This window comes from Acartia tonsa, chromosome 7 (assembly GCF_053477335.1).
Source record: "Acartia tonsa isolate MP-2025a chromosome 7, ASM5347733v1, whole genome shotgun sequence".
Taxonomy (NCBI): Eukaryota; Metazoa; Arthropoda; class Copepoda; order Calanoida; family Acartiidae; genus Acartia; species Acartia tonsa.
In genome coordinates, this window is record NC_137266.1 from 48581194 (window position 1) to 48600728 (window position 19535).

At 30.8% G+C, this 19535-nt stretch overlaps 1 protein-coding gene across 1 annotated transcript in view; it reads left to right on the forward strand.

Moving 5' to 3' along the window:
- LOC145324593 (apicoplast pyruvate carrier 1-like) overlaps positions 1–18137 on the forward strand; it is a 41923-nt gene extending 23786 nt beyond the window's left edge. The window contains exons 13-20 of the mRNA XM_080167174.1: positions 2042–2132; positions 6376–6485; positions 8619–8690; positions 8917–9013; positions 12555–12640; positions 13576–13671; positions 14412–14451; positions 16108–18137. Of these exons, the coding sequence (XP_080023300.1) occupies positions 2042–2132; positions 6376–6485; positions 8619–8690; positions 8917–9013; positions 12555–12640; positions 13576–13671; positions 14412–14451; positions 16108–16206 (691 nt within the window). The 3' untranslated portion in view covers positions 16207–18137. The remainder of the gene's footprint in view (positions 1–2041; positions 2133–6375; positions 6486–8618; positions 8691–8916; positions 9014–12554; positions 12641–13575; positions 13672–14411; positions 14452–16107) is intronic.
- Positions 18138–19535: the final 1398 nt, after the last annotated feature.

The window sequence follows — 19535 nt, forward strand, 5'->3', positions numbered from 1 at the left end:
AAATTATATAAGGAGTACATCAAATTATCGTCCAATGTCTTATCCCTTGTTTAACCTAAACACCAATTATGGTTGAAACTCCTGGGGAAAATTCAATTTGTAACATTCATTTCTGTAAATAAAATAACAAGTCGCTTATTTTGGAGGAAGAAAGGGTTAAATACCTGTATCTCCACATCGCAACCGCCTTGTGCAACCTTTCTATTTGGTCATTGAAAATCAACCAATGGTGTCGCTTATATTTACACAGCAAAGTAGCAGAAAATAATTTAGAAGCAGACAAAAGAGGTCTTTGAAAAAGAAAGGGGGGTAGTTGTCTGTATATACATCTATACTATAGATCTGTTGAGAGATAGGCCAATTGTTCATAAGTTATCCTTTTCTTAAATTCCTATGTTCTGACTTCGATAGTATAGGGTGGATTAAAGGGTTGTAGAGTGATCAATTCGTTTTACTATAAATCTTTTTTTGTGGGTTTTGTATCTTTTGCTGTTCTATATACACACTTTATTTAAGAGATATAATTCTAGTGAGAGAATATAAGAGCTATATCAAGTGGTTTCAGAAGAAAAAATACAAAATACTCAAGGACGACAGGGAAAAGACAATAGCCGATACATTGATTAACATCCCCTATGATAATACACAAAATTACCACTTATTAAGATTACAAATAGTGGTTGAAATGTTTGGACACTTAACTTAATGAACATACTAACCAAAATTTTAGAAAAGCCACATAAGTTGTTGAACTAACAAATAAGAAAACTGTATTATTTAACTTTGGGGACAAGTGTAATAAACATATTTTTGTCCCTTCCCTCCCTGCAAAGACGATTACATCCAAAGTGGCGATTAGTTTTTCAAATAAACTTAAAATCATGGACAGCTAAGTAATACATGGTTAATTCATTGGAAAGTTTAATATGTCAGCCGTGAACTGTAAATGCAGCCGAAAAATTTTAATGGACTGTCAGAATGGTGGATTAACGACGGACATGTTCCATCGTAGAAAAAAGGACAAATAGACATATTTTTAAAGAAAAGTAAACCTTTAATTTAGGTATTATTCTCTTTTAAGCTTTTATACAATTCATTTAGAACACAGTGCCATTAAAAAGTTTTCGTAATTGGCTATAAAAATTTCATTGTTTTAAATATTACACAACTAGGAATGAACATTTTCTTGGGCACAATGACATTGAATTATAAAAAAATGTATGCACTTTGCAGAAATATCCCTTCTGTTACTACTGGACTACCAATCTTACTAATTAACTTACTAAAAATAATTTGTGAAACTTATTTTAGCTAAGCTTCTTTGAGATGCAGTACTTATTAATTTTATATGCCAATAATTAAATATTTTGCCAGGTTTTAGTTGGGATAAATTGCAATTGGGAATGATTTAAGTGGGTATTAAAAGGACAAAATAAGAATAGTAGATTACCGATCCTATCATATAAAAAACCATATTCCCTATATCATGGTTATGTGAAGTTTAGGTCAGTTCTCCATAGGGGCTATACTTTTTGTAGAAACTCAAGGAAATAATAACTAATTGTTTGGTTGGGTGTTTGTTTTCCAATAGTTAATTAGAAGTATAGTGCCCCCCTTGCAATTTTTCTGGATGTATGTCAGATTTTTTGCATATTAAATATAGCCTGCAAAATTTTGTAAGCATAAACCAGTGGCTGCGTTCTTATCCTTTTGTGAATTTGGTGCTTTTTCTCAAGCAAGCAAACACACCCAACCCTTCTAATTTCGTTAAAATTGGTTAAAAATGGGGAATAACTTCTTTATATGTAACCCAAGTAGTGCTCGACTTGTCACTTTTAGAGAAACAACCTTTGACTTTTCATTAAGTAAAAAATTATCTGAATTTTATTAATTTTATATTTACAGCATGATCAAACACTAGAAGCAAATAAATCAGATAGATAACAAACCCTTTAATTATGGAACCTTTGTTTGAAAGACATAACTAGAGTAACACAAACAACTTATAGCTAGTAATATATTGATAATCTTTAATTTTCAGGGAAGCTTTGAAGTGTCGCGAGTTCTACATGCTGTGGCTGACAAGATTCTGTGCTGTTCTCATTACTCAAACAGTTTCGGGCTTCTATAAGGTAGGCAGATTGATAAATAGATGGATAGATTTATAAGTGGAAATACGATTTGGGATCATGGAAAGAAAACGAAGTAGCGGGTTTCGTTGATTTTCACTGTAGCTTTTATCCTATTTCTAGCACCTCTGGAGGGCTTTAACCCTGCGGGGCCTATTTCCTAAACCTGCAGGGCAATCATTAACATTTACCTAGCCAAAAAAAAACATGCTACTTCGTTTCAGGGAGTAAGGGAGGGGACAATGGGCAATTAATTCAATTTAAGAGTCTTCTAAAAAAGGCCATGAAATCCAGATTAATCCAGAAAATTTGGAGGAAATTGTAAAGGGGGTGTTATTAAAATTTAGAAAACTATAAAATAAGAAAGTTCCAAGAAAAAAACAATCATTTGAAAATTAGATTACCAGTATATCAGACTGACATAACCATTCTGTAATTAATTACTAATAAATCTCCCTATAACTTCTCCCTGACTTCGTTTTCATTCCATGATCCAAGATTTGTAGCAGATGAATTTACCATCGTAATTGTTTCTTAAAACATATATTAATTGACAGTTGAATCAAATTTTTGATAGATAGACTGAAAGATGGTTAAATTAATTAATGGATAAAAAAACTGATAGATCAAAAAACAATTTTTTTATTTAAAGATAAAAAAGAGGTTTGATATTGAAAATTATTGATGATCAAATGTAAAATAAATTGATGGTTTGATAACATAAACAATAGTTTTTTATTTAAATGACAGATTAATCGATATACAAATAGTGGCTATGAGAATCTTTTACAATAAACAGTTAGAGAAATGATTTACTTTTTTTAATATTTCGATCATATATATAGATAGATTGTCATTTTCAATCTCATAATTTTTATTAAGTAGATTTTTTAAAAATCTACTAAAAATTATGTTTTTTCTCTCTAGCATTATATATTTCATAATAGCTTTCAGAATATAGTTTCTTATTTTCTTAATATAACTTCAAAGAAATAGTTATAGACTTAAAGCTAAGTTTTTTTTTGAAAAGAAGAAAAAACTAGGGATATTGGGTTAGGTAAAAAGGAGATTATATTTTTTAGTACTACTTCTATACCGAAAAACACATCCACTGGATAAGAACTGATTCTCAGCCATACTGCATAATCATGTATATTCCATGTATTATAGTTAATTTTCGACGAAGATTAAAATGAAAATTAATTGATCTTAGAATTTTTCATTTCAATATCCGCGAAAAGGTGTAGAATAAAGAATGGATGACAACAACCATAAAACAAGCTCTAAAGATGAGACGGACAAAGGATTATTGACAAATTCACAGTGACTTCACAAAAAATATTGTAGAGACATACGGGCTTGTTCATATAGATTAATGAATTTCTACACTTTTACATTATATCCAGCTTGTTTAGGTTGGAAAAACAAATTTTTAAAGAATTTTTTTGATTATTGCTTTCAAACCTATTAATATCCGCGGTATATCCGTATACTATTAGTATATCCGCCAGATTGGACAGGTTATCAGCCATACTGAATAAATCATGTATAGCCGTTTAGTACAGACAATTTTCCACGAATATCAAAATAAAAACCATAAAATTAAAACTGTTAGCCGTAGGCCAGAGCTAAAAAAACTGTTTTTGAATCTGATATTTTTTTTATTTCAAATCCGCAGAAAACTGTCTATAATACTGCGCAATAAATAACTATTTATCTTTTTACATTTCTCTTTATCCCAGGGAAAGTATTATTGAAAGACAGACCAATGAAGCGAAGAAACCCAATTTTAGGGCTAAATAATCATAATTTAGATTTTCTTTTTAACCAGAAGTAATATTATTACGTTTTTAGCTCAGATTTTTGCAAATATACTTATATAGTACTTTCGCAATAATAAGAGAGCACATTGGGCTATTTATTACACTAGTCCCCATGTTTTATGATGTTTTTTTTATTCGTTGGTTTATCAACTTTGAGGACTATATATGGTAACTTTTTTTCATTCGTTGGCTTAACAACTTTGGGGACGTTAATGAATTTTGATTGGTTGGTGCATTCAGTTGAGTGTCCATACGTTTTAACCACTAATCTATATAAAGGGGTAATTTAGTGTATAATCATTGAAAATATTCCTAAATATTTAGTCATTGTCTTATCCCTTTAAATCACTGATAAAATATGAGAGAGACATACCGATAAGTCATTTATCTGTATTTGTTAAAATCTAACAGTAGTTGTATTTGTTTACATATTTACATGACCAATACTAAGCGCTAACCTTTTGGTAAATATTATCAATTTAGAATTTCAGTAAGGCAGCAAGTTAAGTAAAATGCCTTAATCTTTATTGTGTACAAAGTACATCACCCACTTACACGGAAAGAGAGGACATTAAGCTGTTTATTACACTATACCCAAAAGTTTTTACTAAATGAATTTGAATGCTTAGATCATTTGGTTAAGTCTTCAAGTATTCAAACGTTTCAACTACTAATTGTAATCTACAAAGGGAGTGTTTTGTGTATCATCATTGGGAATGTAAATCAATTTATCGACTTTGTCTTATCCCTAATTTAGATCGCTACCTCTCCTTTTACTGATGACCATAACTATCCATATTGAAATTGTTTCCTTACTGCTAAAAGAAAATTATACCCAAAACAAATTGTAATTGTACAAATAATTTGGGTGTGCTGTAGTTCAACTAAAAAACAAACATAAAAGTTTTTCATAAGCTTGACAAAAAGAGCCATTTCTCAACAAAATGGCTTCTTCTATTTAACTTTTTTCTTTACACAAACAAACATTATGATAAATATGCATATAAAATTTGTAAAAGTAATAACCTTATGTATTCAGATTTATATTTGAAAAAAGAAATGAGATGACAAAATCCATGAAAGCGAAGCTCAACTAAGGAGACATTTGGACAAAAGAACATTATGACATATAAAATGACATTGAAGAAGCAGAATATTATTTAGAAGATAGTTGAACCGATCTAAAAAACTTAATTATTAATAAATAAATATTGCCAAACATTTTCATGAACATTTTTATCCAAATGTGTCAAAGACAACCACCTATTGGATGCAATTATATCTTCTTAAATACCTTAAAATTTCAATTAGGGATATAAGAAATAATTGCCAAGGCTTAAAACATTTAAATTTCACAATTCCTCTTATTTTACTTTTCCAAGGATTAAAAAGAGAAAAAGTGTCGCCATAAAATTAGCACTATAACTACGTACAAGCTGTAATAGTATGTTCTTGCAAAATATAATTTATTTTTAAATTAGCAAATCATCTCAAATAGTTATTAATGTCAGTTTACCTTACTTTTAATGGTTGTATATTAATCAATTTTGAAAAGGGATAGTGTTCTGCTTCTTTTAAATTTACGAGGTTAAAGCACAACATGATTATTTATAGACAGCTAATACCAATTATGAAATTAATTCGAATAAAATCAGGAAACCAGTACGTGATTTTTAACTGTCGTTGTAGGGCAACACTTTTGACGACTTTTTTATCTGCCCTCACATATCATTTTGGATTTTATTTTGCCTGTTGGCTATACCTTATTCCTTATTCATAGAGTAAAATGTCTGATATACATTGTTTTTTAGTAAGGCTTAGTTTTGGTTGTTGGTTACTTTAAAGAGTAAAAATTAAGCCTCTTCTTAAAATCTAAACTCAAATTTGGCTATTTTTGTTTCTATTTCTAAGCAGTTTTGTAAAGTTACTCCAGGTGCACCATACTCAAATAAAATAAAGAATAAAACCTGAGTTAATAGTGCAATAAAAGTAATAGATTTAAGTGAGTGAGACACACTATATTTACCAAAATACATCTTATGTTCTGTTTTGTTTTCAAAACCAAATGTTTCTTATGATCAACTTTTTTTGTTTGAAGCATAGTCTTCTGGATATACAGATAAATTGAATAATCTACAATACTTTTATCCTAAGCTACATAAAGAAGAATTCAACATATATGACTAATTTATCTTTATTGATTCATATTTAGATATAGTACTCAAAATAGTAAATTTTTGGAATGTTAACTTTTTAGTAAAGATAATATGGTTTTCAAGCATGTTTCTAATGAAAATTTATTTGTTGTTTCTCTCTAAGATTTGAACAACTATTTTATTGAATATATTTATACTATGAAGCTTTTTAACTTCAGAATATTTGTGAGAAAAATAAAGTGACAAATTAGCTATTTTTTCTTTTAGGCCTTTGGACAGACCTTCATAGCAGATGACCATTTCCTATCATTGGTTGGAGCAGTTAGCTCTGTATTCAACTGTACTGGTAGATTGTTCTATGGGCTTCTCATGGACAGGTACAATTTGTTTTAATTAGGTGGGGAGAAACAGAATTAAGGAAAAAGGGAAGCAGCTTATCAAATATCTGCTGTAATATGTACAAAATATGATGTTATAGAAGTTCTACTTATCTTACTATTTATCATATTGGTTGTGCGAATGGGGCGCTTGTCCAAAAGTTATGGTATGGAGATCGCTCTTCTATGAGTACTACTTAAATCCTACTTTTACTGCAATACACATAGACATTCTCAGCGTCGGCTCGTCAGTGAAGAATGCTTTTTCCTTTTATTCCCACAAGTATAATACGAATTTGGTTGAACCCATGGCAGTTCAACAAATACAAACGCACGTTATTATATTGCTTACAAGTGAATCAGTTAAGTATGAAATATATACAGGATAGGAGATAATAAACATAAGTAGTGTAGGACAGGAAAGTGCCTTAAGTCCAAAGCATTTAATTGTGCATAGAGTTAGACCTCTAACATAAGACCTAAGCACAATTCATGCTAAGTACTAAGGAACCTAAATTTAAACTACAATGCATGCTAAATTAACTAAGATCATTACCTTTAAGCCAGGAGAAGAACTTAATAGTTCAAGAGTCAATGAATAACTGAGAGATTTTAAGAAGTGCAAGTCATAACGACAACTATTTACTAGGATCTAGTCCTTGTCTGATTAATAAGGTGTTTGTATGTTAAACTTGTGACGTAAATGTAGCTATGGCTATAGGTATACTGAGTATTACATAATGGTTACATGATTACTTCAACAATAGATATAATGTTTTATATAAGCATATAACAATATTCAATCACATATAGATTACCATGATTAGGCTAGTATTACCCATATATGGTATTATATTGGTAATAATAGACTTGAAAATGCATAAAAATACATTAAAACTGCCTAAGGGCTGACCAGAGTATCTGTGTCTTACTCCTGAAGTGCGCGCGATAATTACTATGAATTGTCAATCAATATTTAGATCAAAGTCTTATATTGTGTTAAATTTATAGAGGGTATAAATAAAGTGAACTAGATGCGAAGCATTTCTATAAGAATCTTGTCTGTACGTTCAAAGAATTTTGAAATTTGGATGTCGCATCTCCAATATTTAGGAGTAGCTACAAATTTGCCCTGTTATTAGAGATGTAGCTAACCTTGTTTATGGAAAGTCTACCTATTGATTGATTGATTGATTAGCCATAGATTCTTAGGGTTTGGACCTAAGTAGTCATGGAGTAGGTTGAGACACTTTTGTATAGCCACTAGGGCTATCAAGCTCCACGTTCAAGCACATTTTAACTTGACCCGCTATCTCATGAGAGCTACTCATTATTACCTCACCCTTGCTGAGTATGGCAGGTGTCCCAAATTAAGTCACCTTAATGAATGACGCTCTCCGCCGAGGAGCTTGGGATAAGGGTAGTACTGATATTATGTACTTGACTATTAAGTATCCAAACTTACTCAATAATCCCCTTCTTACACAACCAGGGGAAGTTGCGTGAATATATTCAACTGAGAAATTCGAGTTGCCACATGGGGACTAGAACTCGAACTCTCTAGAAGTCTACCTATCTATTATTAATATTTAGGAGTAGCTACAAAGTTGTCATGTTATTGGAGATGACAAGCTTAACCATCTTCATGGAAAGTCCACTTGCCTAACTATCAAAAATATTTAGGAGTAGCTACAAAGTTGCCATGATATTGGAGATGCCAAGCCTAACCATCTTCATGTAAAGTCTACCTGTCTAACTATCAATAATATTTAGGAGTAGCTACAAAGTTGCCATGTTATTAGAGATGACAAGCCTAACCAACTTCATGTAAAGTCTACCTGTCTAACTATTAATAAATTTTAGGAGTACCTACAAAGTTGCCATGTTATTGGAGATGACAAGCCTAACCATCTTCATGTAAAGTCTACCTGTCTAACTATTAATAAATTTTAGGAGTAGCTACAAAGTTGCCATGTTATTGGAGATGACAAGCCTAACCATCTTCATGTAAAGTCTACCTGTCTAACTATTAATAAATTTTAGGAGTAGCTACAAATTTGCCATGTTATTGGAGATGACAAGCCTATCCATCTTCATGGAAAGTCTACCTGTGTAACCATTAATAATATTTAGGAGTAGCTACAAAGTTGCCATGTTATTAGAGATGACAAGCCTAACCATCTTGGTAGCAAGTCTACCTGTCACTCAGGGATTTCTACATAAATATCCAAAACATCTTATATTTTACCAAGCATTTATTTTATTAATAGATAATTCTAGCTCTATTCTGTCTTTAACTTTACTGTGACAAATTACATTATTTTCTCCTTTATTTCAATGTTCAACTTCATGCTGTAATGAGTATCAACAAAAAAATGATTTAATCTTTAATAAAGTCGAGAATTGTCAGATATGTATGGGAATATTATAATCAGTGGGTTGGCAAGATCATGTTTGCTACCTGTATCTGGCTAATCTATTTCACATTCCCCGGAACATTTTCAACCCAGCCAGCAGTTACAACTCAGGTATAAATAGTGGTAGAAAATTAAACAAATATTGGACCATGCGTTCCAGTTATACAGTGAGTAAATAATAGGATTTATTTAATTTCATTGTCTTTTCCCTCAAAAGGCAGAAATAAGTAATAAGTATTTAAGCAAAAACAAAGACCAAAAAGAGAAATCTATACAATTCAATGATAAAACAAGGATGACAACATCCATAAGTAGCGAAGCACAAAAAATCGTTGATGGGAATACGTACAGGTAGATTTAAAAGGTTTTTACTAAAATCAAGAATAGATTTATTGGATAAAATAAACATGAAACCTTGTTTTATTTTGCATGATGACGATGGTTAAAGTAAATTATATTAAAGATGCTCATAACAATGGGAAAGATTATTTTGTTACTGATATCCCATAAAAGTTTGAAAATTGCATAAAAAAAAAACAAAGATATGGGGAAATATGTAAAACATATAAAAAATAGCCAAAAACCTGATAAAAGGCAGTCTGGCCGTCATGGTTGTTTTATTAAAACGACAAAAAAATTAATTTTTAAATCCTTAACTTAAAAAATTTGGAAAATCGGACCATATACACTGAAGATATGGAAAAAAGTGTTAAATATATAAAAATAGCCTAAAACCTGCCAAAAAGGCAGTCTGGCAGTCATGGTTACTTTGTTTAAAAGACGGGAAATTTAATTTTGATATCTATAACTGAAAAATTTTGAAAATCGGACTATAAACACTGAAGATATGGAGAAAAATGTTAAATATATAAAAAACAGCCTTAAACCTGCTAAAAAGGCAGTCTGGCCATCATGATTGTTTTCTTTTAAAGACGGGAAATTCAATTTTGATATCTATAACTGAAAAGATTTTGAAAATCGGACCATAAACACTGAAGATATGGAGAAAAATGTGAAAAATATAAAAATAGCCTAAAACCTGCTAAAGAGGCAGTCTGGCCCTTATGGTTGTTCCTTTAAACGACGGGAAATTTAATTTTGATATCTGTAACTGAAAAAATTTTGAAAATCGGACCATAAACACTGAAGATATGGAGAAAAATGTGAAAAATATTAAAATAGCCTAAAACCTGCCAAAAATCGGTCCGAACGCCAATGATGTTTTATAGTCAATTGTGCTCCTTAATGATGGGAATGTTGTCAAAAAAATTCAGCATTCTATCTTTTATAGGAGCTGAGTAAATCCCATTTCCCCCATAGCGTTACGGACGGACGGACTGACTGACGGACGGACTGACTGACGGACGGACAAAGTGAATTATAGAGTAGCTTCGCTACTAAAAAAACAGGATTACTTACAAAGGTTTTATACAAAGGGAGGAAAAAATGTTGTAGATTGATTGAATTGTCATAGTTATTTTCTTTCTTTAATTTAACTTTTTTAAAATGTTAGACATTACACTTGCAGGTTATGCTATTTGATTACAAGTAACTAAAAACTTTAATAATGTGTTAGTTGATGTATAAAGTCAGAAGGTTTTCATTCTATCATAAGCTGATAAGCCTGTTGGCGTTCTTGACTAACAGATAGACCATGATTATCAAAAAACTGCTCAAATTCCCCGGAACCATAGAAAAAGATAGTTAAATGATATTTCTTTTGAATCCTGAAAATGAATTATTGATGATGGGCGTTACCATAGAAAGGTATCATCAGGGGTTGGAGGGGATAATGTACTGTAAATTACACAGGTATCCAATGATTTATTACAGCGGTATCTTAATCGTTGGCTTGAAAACGTTGGGTACTTTTATTGAATTTTGATTGGTTGAAAACAATAATTTCAGTCTAAAAGATTTAAACTATTGGTATTTAAATCAATTTACCATCCATTGAAGAATTTAAAGAAGTGTTTAGTATCTCTTAATCCTTGGGAAAAATGAGTTGGATTTGACAATTTTTCATATTGAACTAGGTATGAATCAATATCTATAAGCGAAACTCACAATGTACTGATTTTAAATTCTGCCAACAAACTCTATTTAAAGGTGTGTAGACATGAAAGGTTGTTATTTTTTTTGGTGTTTACTGACTTTCCCCCACAAGGATTTTAAGGGATAAGACAAAGAACTATGAATTAAATTATATCCCCAATGATGATAAACAAATTGCTCACATTGTAGATTAAGAATATTGGTTAAAAAGTTCGGACACTATATAAAAATGTATTTAAAGGACCTAAATTTTTTGAGCCAACGAATGTGATTCTTTATATACTTGACCAAAGCTTCTCTTAAACGGTGGGTCACTTTAAAATATCCCAGATATAATTTTAAGGGTGGAGAGGTCAAAGTGTCATTATCTGTGGTATACATACATTAAACTAGATATAAAAATTCTGGAGTAAAATTTATCATCCTCACATATAATATACATGTATTTGTCAACATATCTTTCTTACAGGGTGAGTATCAATCTTTAATATGAATATATTCTTAGTACTTAACTGTACAAAGAGGGAAAAATATGATAAAGGCTAAATAACTAATCATAAAGACCCGCGACCGTGGTTAACAAGCATGGCTTTGAATCTCGGCTCATCACCGCGTCATATTTAAAGACGTTAAAATGGTTCCTACTACTGCTATGTCAGATGCGCGATATTAATAGTTAGAGTAGGGAGAATGTCTTGGCCCAAAACAGACCCACCTCATTGAGTCATTACCATGCATAGTAAGGATTTTCAGACAAAGGTCGTGCAATCAAAGAGTTGGTTGTCTTATTGGTGTTACTTTACCTAATACCTCGAGTGTTTGGACAAAAAAAGGAGATTTAGCGCCCTTTTGTTATCCTGGATTGTTGGACCTCACCGTCACCTTAGTGTGTCATGGACAGCAGTTTCGCGTAGGAGGTAATTATTCATAAGTAACTTAGAATGATTGCAAGTTATTTTTAATTGAATTCTCATACCTTGGACTATTCTGTTTTTGTTGATGCTGTAAATTTCTTTATTAATTTTCAGCAACCTGTAAATTCTTAAAAATATGTGAATCTATGTGGTGGTGTATTTTTAGCTAAAGTATGATAGGAGTATGCTGGGATAATGTAGGCTTTCTGTCAAACAAAATGTTTATTTGCTCCAATCTACCACATTTATATTGTGAGGTTTGTGTGTAAGTGTGTGTGTATGTGTTTGTGTGTGTGTTAGCTATAATTCATCAAGTTTTATATTTTTCATATCATATCTTTATCTAGAACTAGTAGATAGATAAGAAAGAAAGATAGATATAATAAAAGAATAAATTGATAAAAAGATTACTGAAAAACTGTGTATGATTACCTATCGTCAAACCAACGGAATCCTAAGGCCTATAGCTAGTATTTCAAAAACCTAAATCATATCAATTGTGAAGTGTTACTTAACCAGGGAATGCATCAACAACTCCCTTGTTTATTGACCCGTTTTAAAAGATTTTTAAAGTCTGTATACTACCAATCTGTATTATTTGTTCCTTTATTCTTCTTTCAACATACAAATATTTTAGTCGGAGATTGGTCCGCTTCTTATAAACTTATTTTTTCTTGTTTTAGACATTTGGACACAAATACGGTGGAACAATCTACGGTTTCCTGTTCACCTCGGATATTGTCAACAATTTTCTTGTTGGAACCATGAGGTTAGTAAAACATTAAAGTAAAACAATATAGGGGCAAGGGGTCAAATAACTGTATATTCACAAGGTAAGGACCCTGTGCCGACTTTCAATTGGGTCTTTGAACATAAGCCATGCGCAGTTTACAGTTAACATGAGGGGCGCCGTGGCTCAGTGGTAACACACTATGCTACGGTGGTGAGAGTTCGAGTTTAATTCTCCGTGTGTTGACTCGAATTTCTTATTCGCAATAATAATCACGCAACTTCCCCTGGTTGTGTTAGAAGGGGATTATTGAGTAAGTTTGGATACTCAATAGTCACGTACATGATATCAGTACTACCCTTATCCCAAGCTCCTCTGCGGAGAGCGTCATTTATTACGGTGACTTAATTTGGGACACCTGTCATACTCGACGAGGGTGAGGTAATAATAAGTAGCTCTCATGAGACAGCGGGTCAAGTCGTAATGTGCTTGAACGTGGAGCTTGATAGCCCTAGTGGCTAGAAAAGTGTCTCAGCCTACTCCATGACTACTTAGGCTCAAACCCCAAGAAACTATGGCTAATCAATCAATCAATACAGTTAACATCCAGCTAAACTACAAAGGTTGATCATATTATATAATTTTACCTTTTAAATCAACATTTTCTGCCTTAATTTTTTTAAATTTTTAAATTTTTACTAATTTATTAAAATTCAATTTAAATTTAAATTAATATGAATTATGTCATTTACACTGAAGAGGGTGCAATGTTCACCGAAAAATCACGATGGAATATTATGATGAAAAAGACTTTTTTCACTGAAGTGAATTTATCAAATAACTATTATTGTAATTTAGTCACTCCTTACTCCAAGCTGGCGGTTGGACGGCGATGTTTCTAGTCTTAGCTGTATTTAATATCCACGGAAAGCTGTCTATAATGTTTTTTGATAATAACTATTATTGTATTTCAGCCACTCAATACTCCAAGCTGGCGGATGGACGGCGATGTTTCTTGTCTTAGCTCTATTTAGCACTGTAGCATTTATAATCACTCTTCTATTTCCAAGGTAGGTTTATTTGTATACCTTTTTGGGGACTTATTTCATACAGGTACCCAAAATGTTTATAGTCTTAACTCTATTTAGCACTGTAGCATATATTATCACTCTTCTAATTCCAAGGTAGTTTTCTTTATTATGCCTTTTTGGGGACTTATTTTATTTAGGTACCCATATTTTTCTAGTCTAAGCTCTATTTAGCACTGTAGCATTTATTATCACTCTTCTATTTCCAGGTGATTTAACAACTTAATTCAAAATAAGCGGAGTGTAATAACAAGTTATACATTCAAAATGATGATAGTCATGCTCGAGTATGGACTCGAGTTTTAATGCTGAATGGTCATAACGTCGTGGTTTTCAGGAAAAAGTTCACATTTAAGTCAGATGTCAGACATAACCTTTTTTTAGCTAAAGCCATATAAACCAATAAATATCTCCAAACAAAATAACTAGATTTTATAGAAGACACACAAAATATGTATAATATAAATCACGCAACCTTTCTGAAAAAAAACTTTAAGTTAAAGTCTACTAAATTTTCTATGATGAAAATTTATATGTTTCTCTCCGCAATATACTTCGATTTCGATTATTTTATTCCTGTTATAGTATTAAATTTGGTCAATAAATTAGAAAGTTAGGTACACATTCTTGATATCTATGCACGGTTATGTATAGAGTAGTACAGACAATTTACATGTTCAGAGAAGCTTTGCTATACAAAATAATTCTCTAAATATATTTAGGTCACCGAACCCAGAACTGATTAAAAGTAGAAGACCACAGGCACTTTGAACATTTTTAAATTGATTTAATTGTGTAATTTTAACACATATTAATCAAATATTGATTCGAAAGACATTTAGGCAAACTGTTAGAGGAAAAGCATCTCTATACTTAAAATGTAAGCAAATCTATATTAGGATTCTTGTATTTTATTACAAATTTAAATTAGACCTTTGTTCTGAAGCCAAAATATTTCATGATAAAATTTAAAGAGATGCAACCCTTGGTATGATGTCATTATCCTTTTGAATAAACTTTGTAATTTCTTAAGGCCTGAAAATAAATATACATTTCTATTTAACCCTTACAGATCCACCTAAAATTTGGTAAACCTAGCTTTAAAATTGGCCTCTCTACAGCTGTTTTAATATTTAGCGTCTAGCCGTTAAAAAAACGGCCAAGGAGCGGTCTGACCGCTATGACTAGAAAAAGTAATTTTCTTTAAAAATGCACATGAATTTATGTCTCTATCTGTAACAGGAGCCGAGATAGAGGGGGGGTCTATCTATTAAGGTAGGATTTGGGCCCGATCTGTAAGGGTTAAATATATTAAAATTAAGTGAAAGCTGGGATGGACTTTCTTTATCTTGATTCTTGACCAGTATCTATTACCATTTATCCACACTATTACAAGTATTTGTATGTCCATACATGTGGTCAAACAATTTAGTATAATTTAGTCAAATGCTCTTATTAATTCAAGGTGTTCTTAATTATCCCATTATTTATTTATTTATGAAATGGTCCATAATTAACAACTGTTTGACCTAATAAGAGCTAATGACTACAATCCAAAAACCTAGCTTTCTGAAATTCTGCGAAAAAAATTACCGTCTTTTATTTTACCGTTATTTTTTCCGTTAAATTGTGTCATATTTAATTCTCTGCTGATTATTTTATTATTAAATGCGTCGAGATGTTATAAATTGAACATACTATACATTATTTTATGACTTAAAGAATGAAAAATTATTAGATTAAAACCAGTTTTGTAAACCCCTAGGGGCCTAAGGCCCGGGATAAAAACTCACATTAATATTATAATTTTAAATTTGGGAGAAAATTGTCTATAATACGATGCTTTTTCAATATGACTGAGAATCGTTTTCGAAGCCATTCTGGAAAAACTATTATATTAAATTACAAAAATATTTTTAAAAATATTGCGTAATTAGATGGACACTTCTTTATCGATATTGGATGATTTTTCAATGGTCCATGAATATATCAATAGTTTATCTAATATTTATATCACATACTTACAAGGATAATTAGGTTCATCGAAGGAAGTGATTTAATTTGAAATAGTGTCATTATAAAATTATATCTTTTTATTCTTGCAAATATTTGAATAAGTTTAAAAGTTTGATATTGCAATATTCTGCAAGAGTAATCTCAATAACACAATATAATTGATTTAGCGGTTATGCCCCAAGAGGCACCAAAGGACGCTCGAATGTGGAGATACCCTCTCTAAAAATATTAGAAATTTTTCCTGGACCTAAATGAAGCTGACCTGTAATGGGGTTCAGCAGACAAAAAAAGCTTTTAACTCTAATAAATTTCATTTGACTTTTTTAATGTACGTTTAAAAACTTTTGAATCCGCCAATAAATGAGAAAGTTATAAATAAGAAAAATGTTCCAATGTGCCCAGAGATTACCCGTGCTTGATCCTGACGTGCAGGCTAACAGACCAACCGACCTTAACCAGTCAAACACTCCAATACTCAAACATGAACAGTCTGAGGCATAAAAAAAGAGTCCACACATATTTTTGTAAATTATTGTAATGCTATTTATTTTGTATTATCATCCTGTAATATAAAGTAGTAAGATTTGTTGTCTGTTCTTTATGATCTCGCTAATGACTAAATCTATTAAGTTCTCCAGTTTAGAGAAGCTTTATACAGGTTGGATGAGTGTCTTACTCTTCACAACCTCCTATTGGAAAAAAAATACTGGTGCTTTAAACCTATTTCATGATTTATGAATACAAGCGGTATAATTAAAATTTCAGAAACAGAAATAGGCACATTTAATTTTTAATTTTTAGTCTGATTATTGTACTGGCCTTCGACCTTCACTAGATGCTAGGGGAGAGGTCGATAGTGTAATAACATTATAAATTATGTAAAACCACTCAATTTGTATTCTTACTGTAAACGACTCCTAAACCTGTTTTTTTTTGTAACACAACTGAAAATAACTGCTGCTGAATTTTCATATTTTTATTTAGCATATAGAAATTTATAAGCTTTTTATATGTTGCCTTAAATAATTCTTTATTGTACAAAAAATGCTTCAAAAAAACCTGTTGCCTATTTAAACCTCTTTATTAGTTTAAGTGACTTTATGTTAAAATTTAGTTTAATTTATGAACATGCTCATTATTAAATAATAATACTTTTAAAAAAAATTAATCTTGCATACAAAAAGAATGCGATTAAAAAAAATTAATAACTTTACTGAATACACATTGTTTGTCCTAATTGCTACGACTACTTTTTGAATTTTTGAATTTTATGTATGATAGCTGCGATACTAAATTTTGTTATTGGACATTTTATATTTTATTTGGATTGTATGCATATATATCATGTAATTGAACGGCTAAACTATTTAAAAGATTGTTATAATTGTTTTAAATATCCAGCATTTAAATAATTCCTATTACATATTAACTCAAAATTGTTAAAAATTTAATATTGTTACCAAAAAACCTATTTAATAAATGTAAGAAATAGATAGATAGATTTAACTACAAAACAAGTTTTTAATAATCTTATATTAAAAAAACTTTTTAACTACAACTTTAACTATTTAAATAATTTTATATAGCCAAAATGGCAAGAATTAAATATTTTTCTAATGCCAAATTTTGTTGTGAATCTTCCGACAATTTTTGATCTTTCAAAACTTAAATTTTTTTACATGAATAGACTTGTTATTAAAACATAAACCTTTTTAAAGTTTATATTTATTGTCTAAACTGACCAAGCCATATTTGCTTAATACACTTCCTCAAGAGGTTTGTACCAAGCTTGATATATTTATTTTCTAAACTTACCAAGCCATATTTGCTTCATGCACCTCCTCAAGAGGTGTGTACCAAGCTTGATATATTTATTGTCTAAACTGACCAAGCCATATTTGCTTGATACACCTCCTCAAGAGGTGTGTACCAAGCTTGATATATTTATTGTCCAAACTGACCAAGCCGTATTTGCTTGATGCACATCCTCAAGAAGTTTGTACCAATCTTGCTTTAAATGTTCATCGTATGCAAGGAAAGCGTTAAAATTTAATGTTAACAGAGCAACCAAAAATTATTTTGCAGATTCAAAAACTTAATTTGTGTATCATTGATTCTATGTCAAATATTTGCTGTGCCTTGTTCTAATATTTTAAATATTAATCCTTTCTTTTCAAGAAAATCAGAAAGCAGCTTCTAGTGCCTAATAAAAAATGTCATACAATATGAATGACTAATGAAAGGCTAGTACACATATTACCATTGGTAAGTTACAATGTATCCTGGCCTATCAATGGTTATTTGTTTTGATGACGTCATTTTTAAAAGGGACTACCTATGAAGAGCTTCAAATATCATAATCATTACCACGCATTTTCTCAATGTTATCAACGAAAATATTAAACTATATTTATTAAATAAAAAATATTTTATAAAAAGCGTTTTTGTTAATAACTGTTTCATGCAAATTTTGCAGCAAATATTCTCTATACATATATACGTCAATTGAAAACATTTTGACTTTTTGACAACTAAATTTGGTATAATATAATTATCCTATTCATCTGATTTTTAAAACAATGATTATTAGAACAACAAGGTGCAATATAATAAGCGAGGCATTTCTATAATTAACGTTGGACACTCTACAAGAGTTATTCTTCTGATTTTAAAGCTTTGCTTTTATGGATGTTACCATCCTTGCTGATACTTAGACTTTGAAATTTTTTTGTAATTGAAAATTTAAGGGTTTTTCTTCGATGCAGCTAAAATACATTCTTAAAGTCCCTAAAATGTTGAAAAGTCTCATATATTCAAAGTTTGAAAATCAAAACTCATTTTTGTTCGGAACACTTTTAGTCTTATCATCTTTTTAATGTTGAAACTTATAAGAACAAAATTTAGTTGGGGGACCAGACAAAGAAAAAAGGATCGGTAAAATTGTAAGATTATTTTTTCCTCAATAAATTAAATTATCCCAACAATTTTCTATTATCAAAACAATTTTACTTAAAACGGCGGATTTCCATGGCTTATTGTAATCTAATAACATTTAACAGAAATCGATCATTTATATCTTAATTTCAACTTGAGTTTCTCTTTACTGATGGATGGGTTAGGGTCGACCCTTTTCTTCAAATTACAGTTTTAAAAAGAAAAGTTTAAAAACATGGGAGGGTGGGGGCACCAGCTTAAACCAACAACGAAATTAATTCGAAAACAAATCACAAATCTATATGTGATTTTCAACTATTGTTGGAGGGCAATACTTAGTAGAATTTACGACCTTTTTAACTGTCCTCAAAATATTATATTACATTAATTTCGCTTGTTGGCTAAACCTTATTCTTTGGGGAACATAGGTGTTTTTTTTTCTAGGGGCGACTTCTTATAAAAGGTGGTCACCCTCACTAACAATAGTTCTAAACTTTTCCTGGACCTTCGAAAAGCTTTACTGTAAAGGAGAACCATTCCGGTTCAGCGGTTAGTGAGATCTTTGCTACAAAATCAGACACATTATAAACAGACATCCTGTTATTTCTTTATAAAGATTACTACATCCATGTTATTAACCAGTGTGTGTAAGTTTTTGTGTGAATGAGTAACTTTTTAGTGTAAGATTGTCTGTGTAACATTTCTAGTGTGTGTGTGTTAGTGTTTATGATAGGTTTGTATCAGGAATCTAAAGGAATAAGACATTGGCCGATAAATTGATGTACATCCCCAATGGTGATTACAAAATTACCCTTTCTGTAAATTCAAATTAGTGAGTGAAAACTTTGGAAACTCAACCTGATAAAACAGCCAATCAAAATTAGATAAGAAGTTCC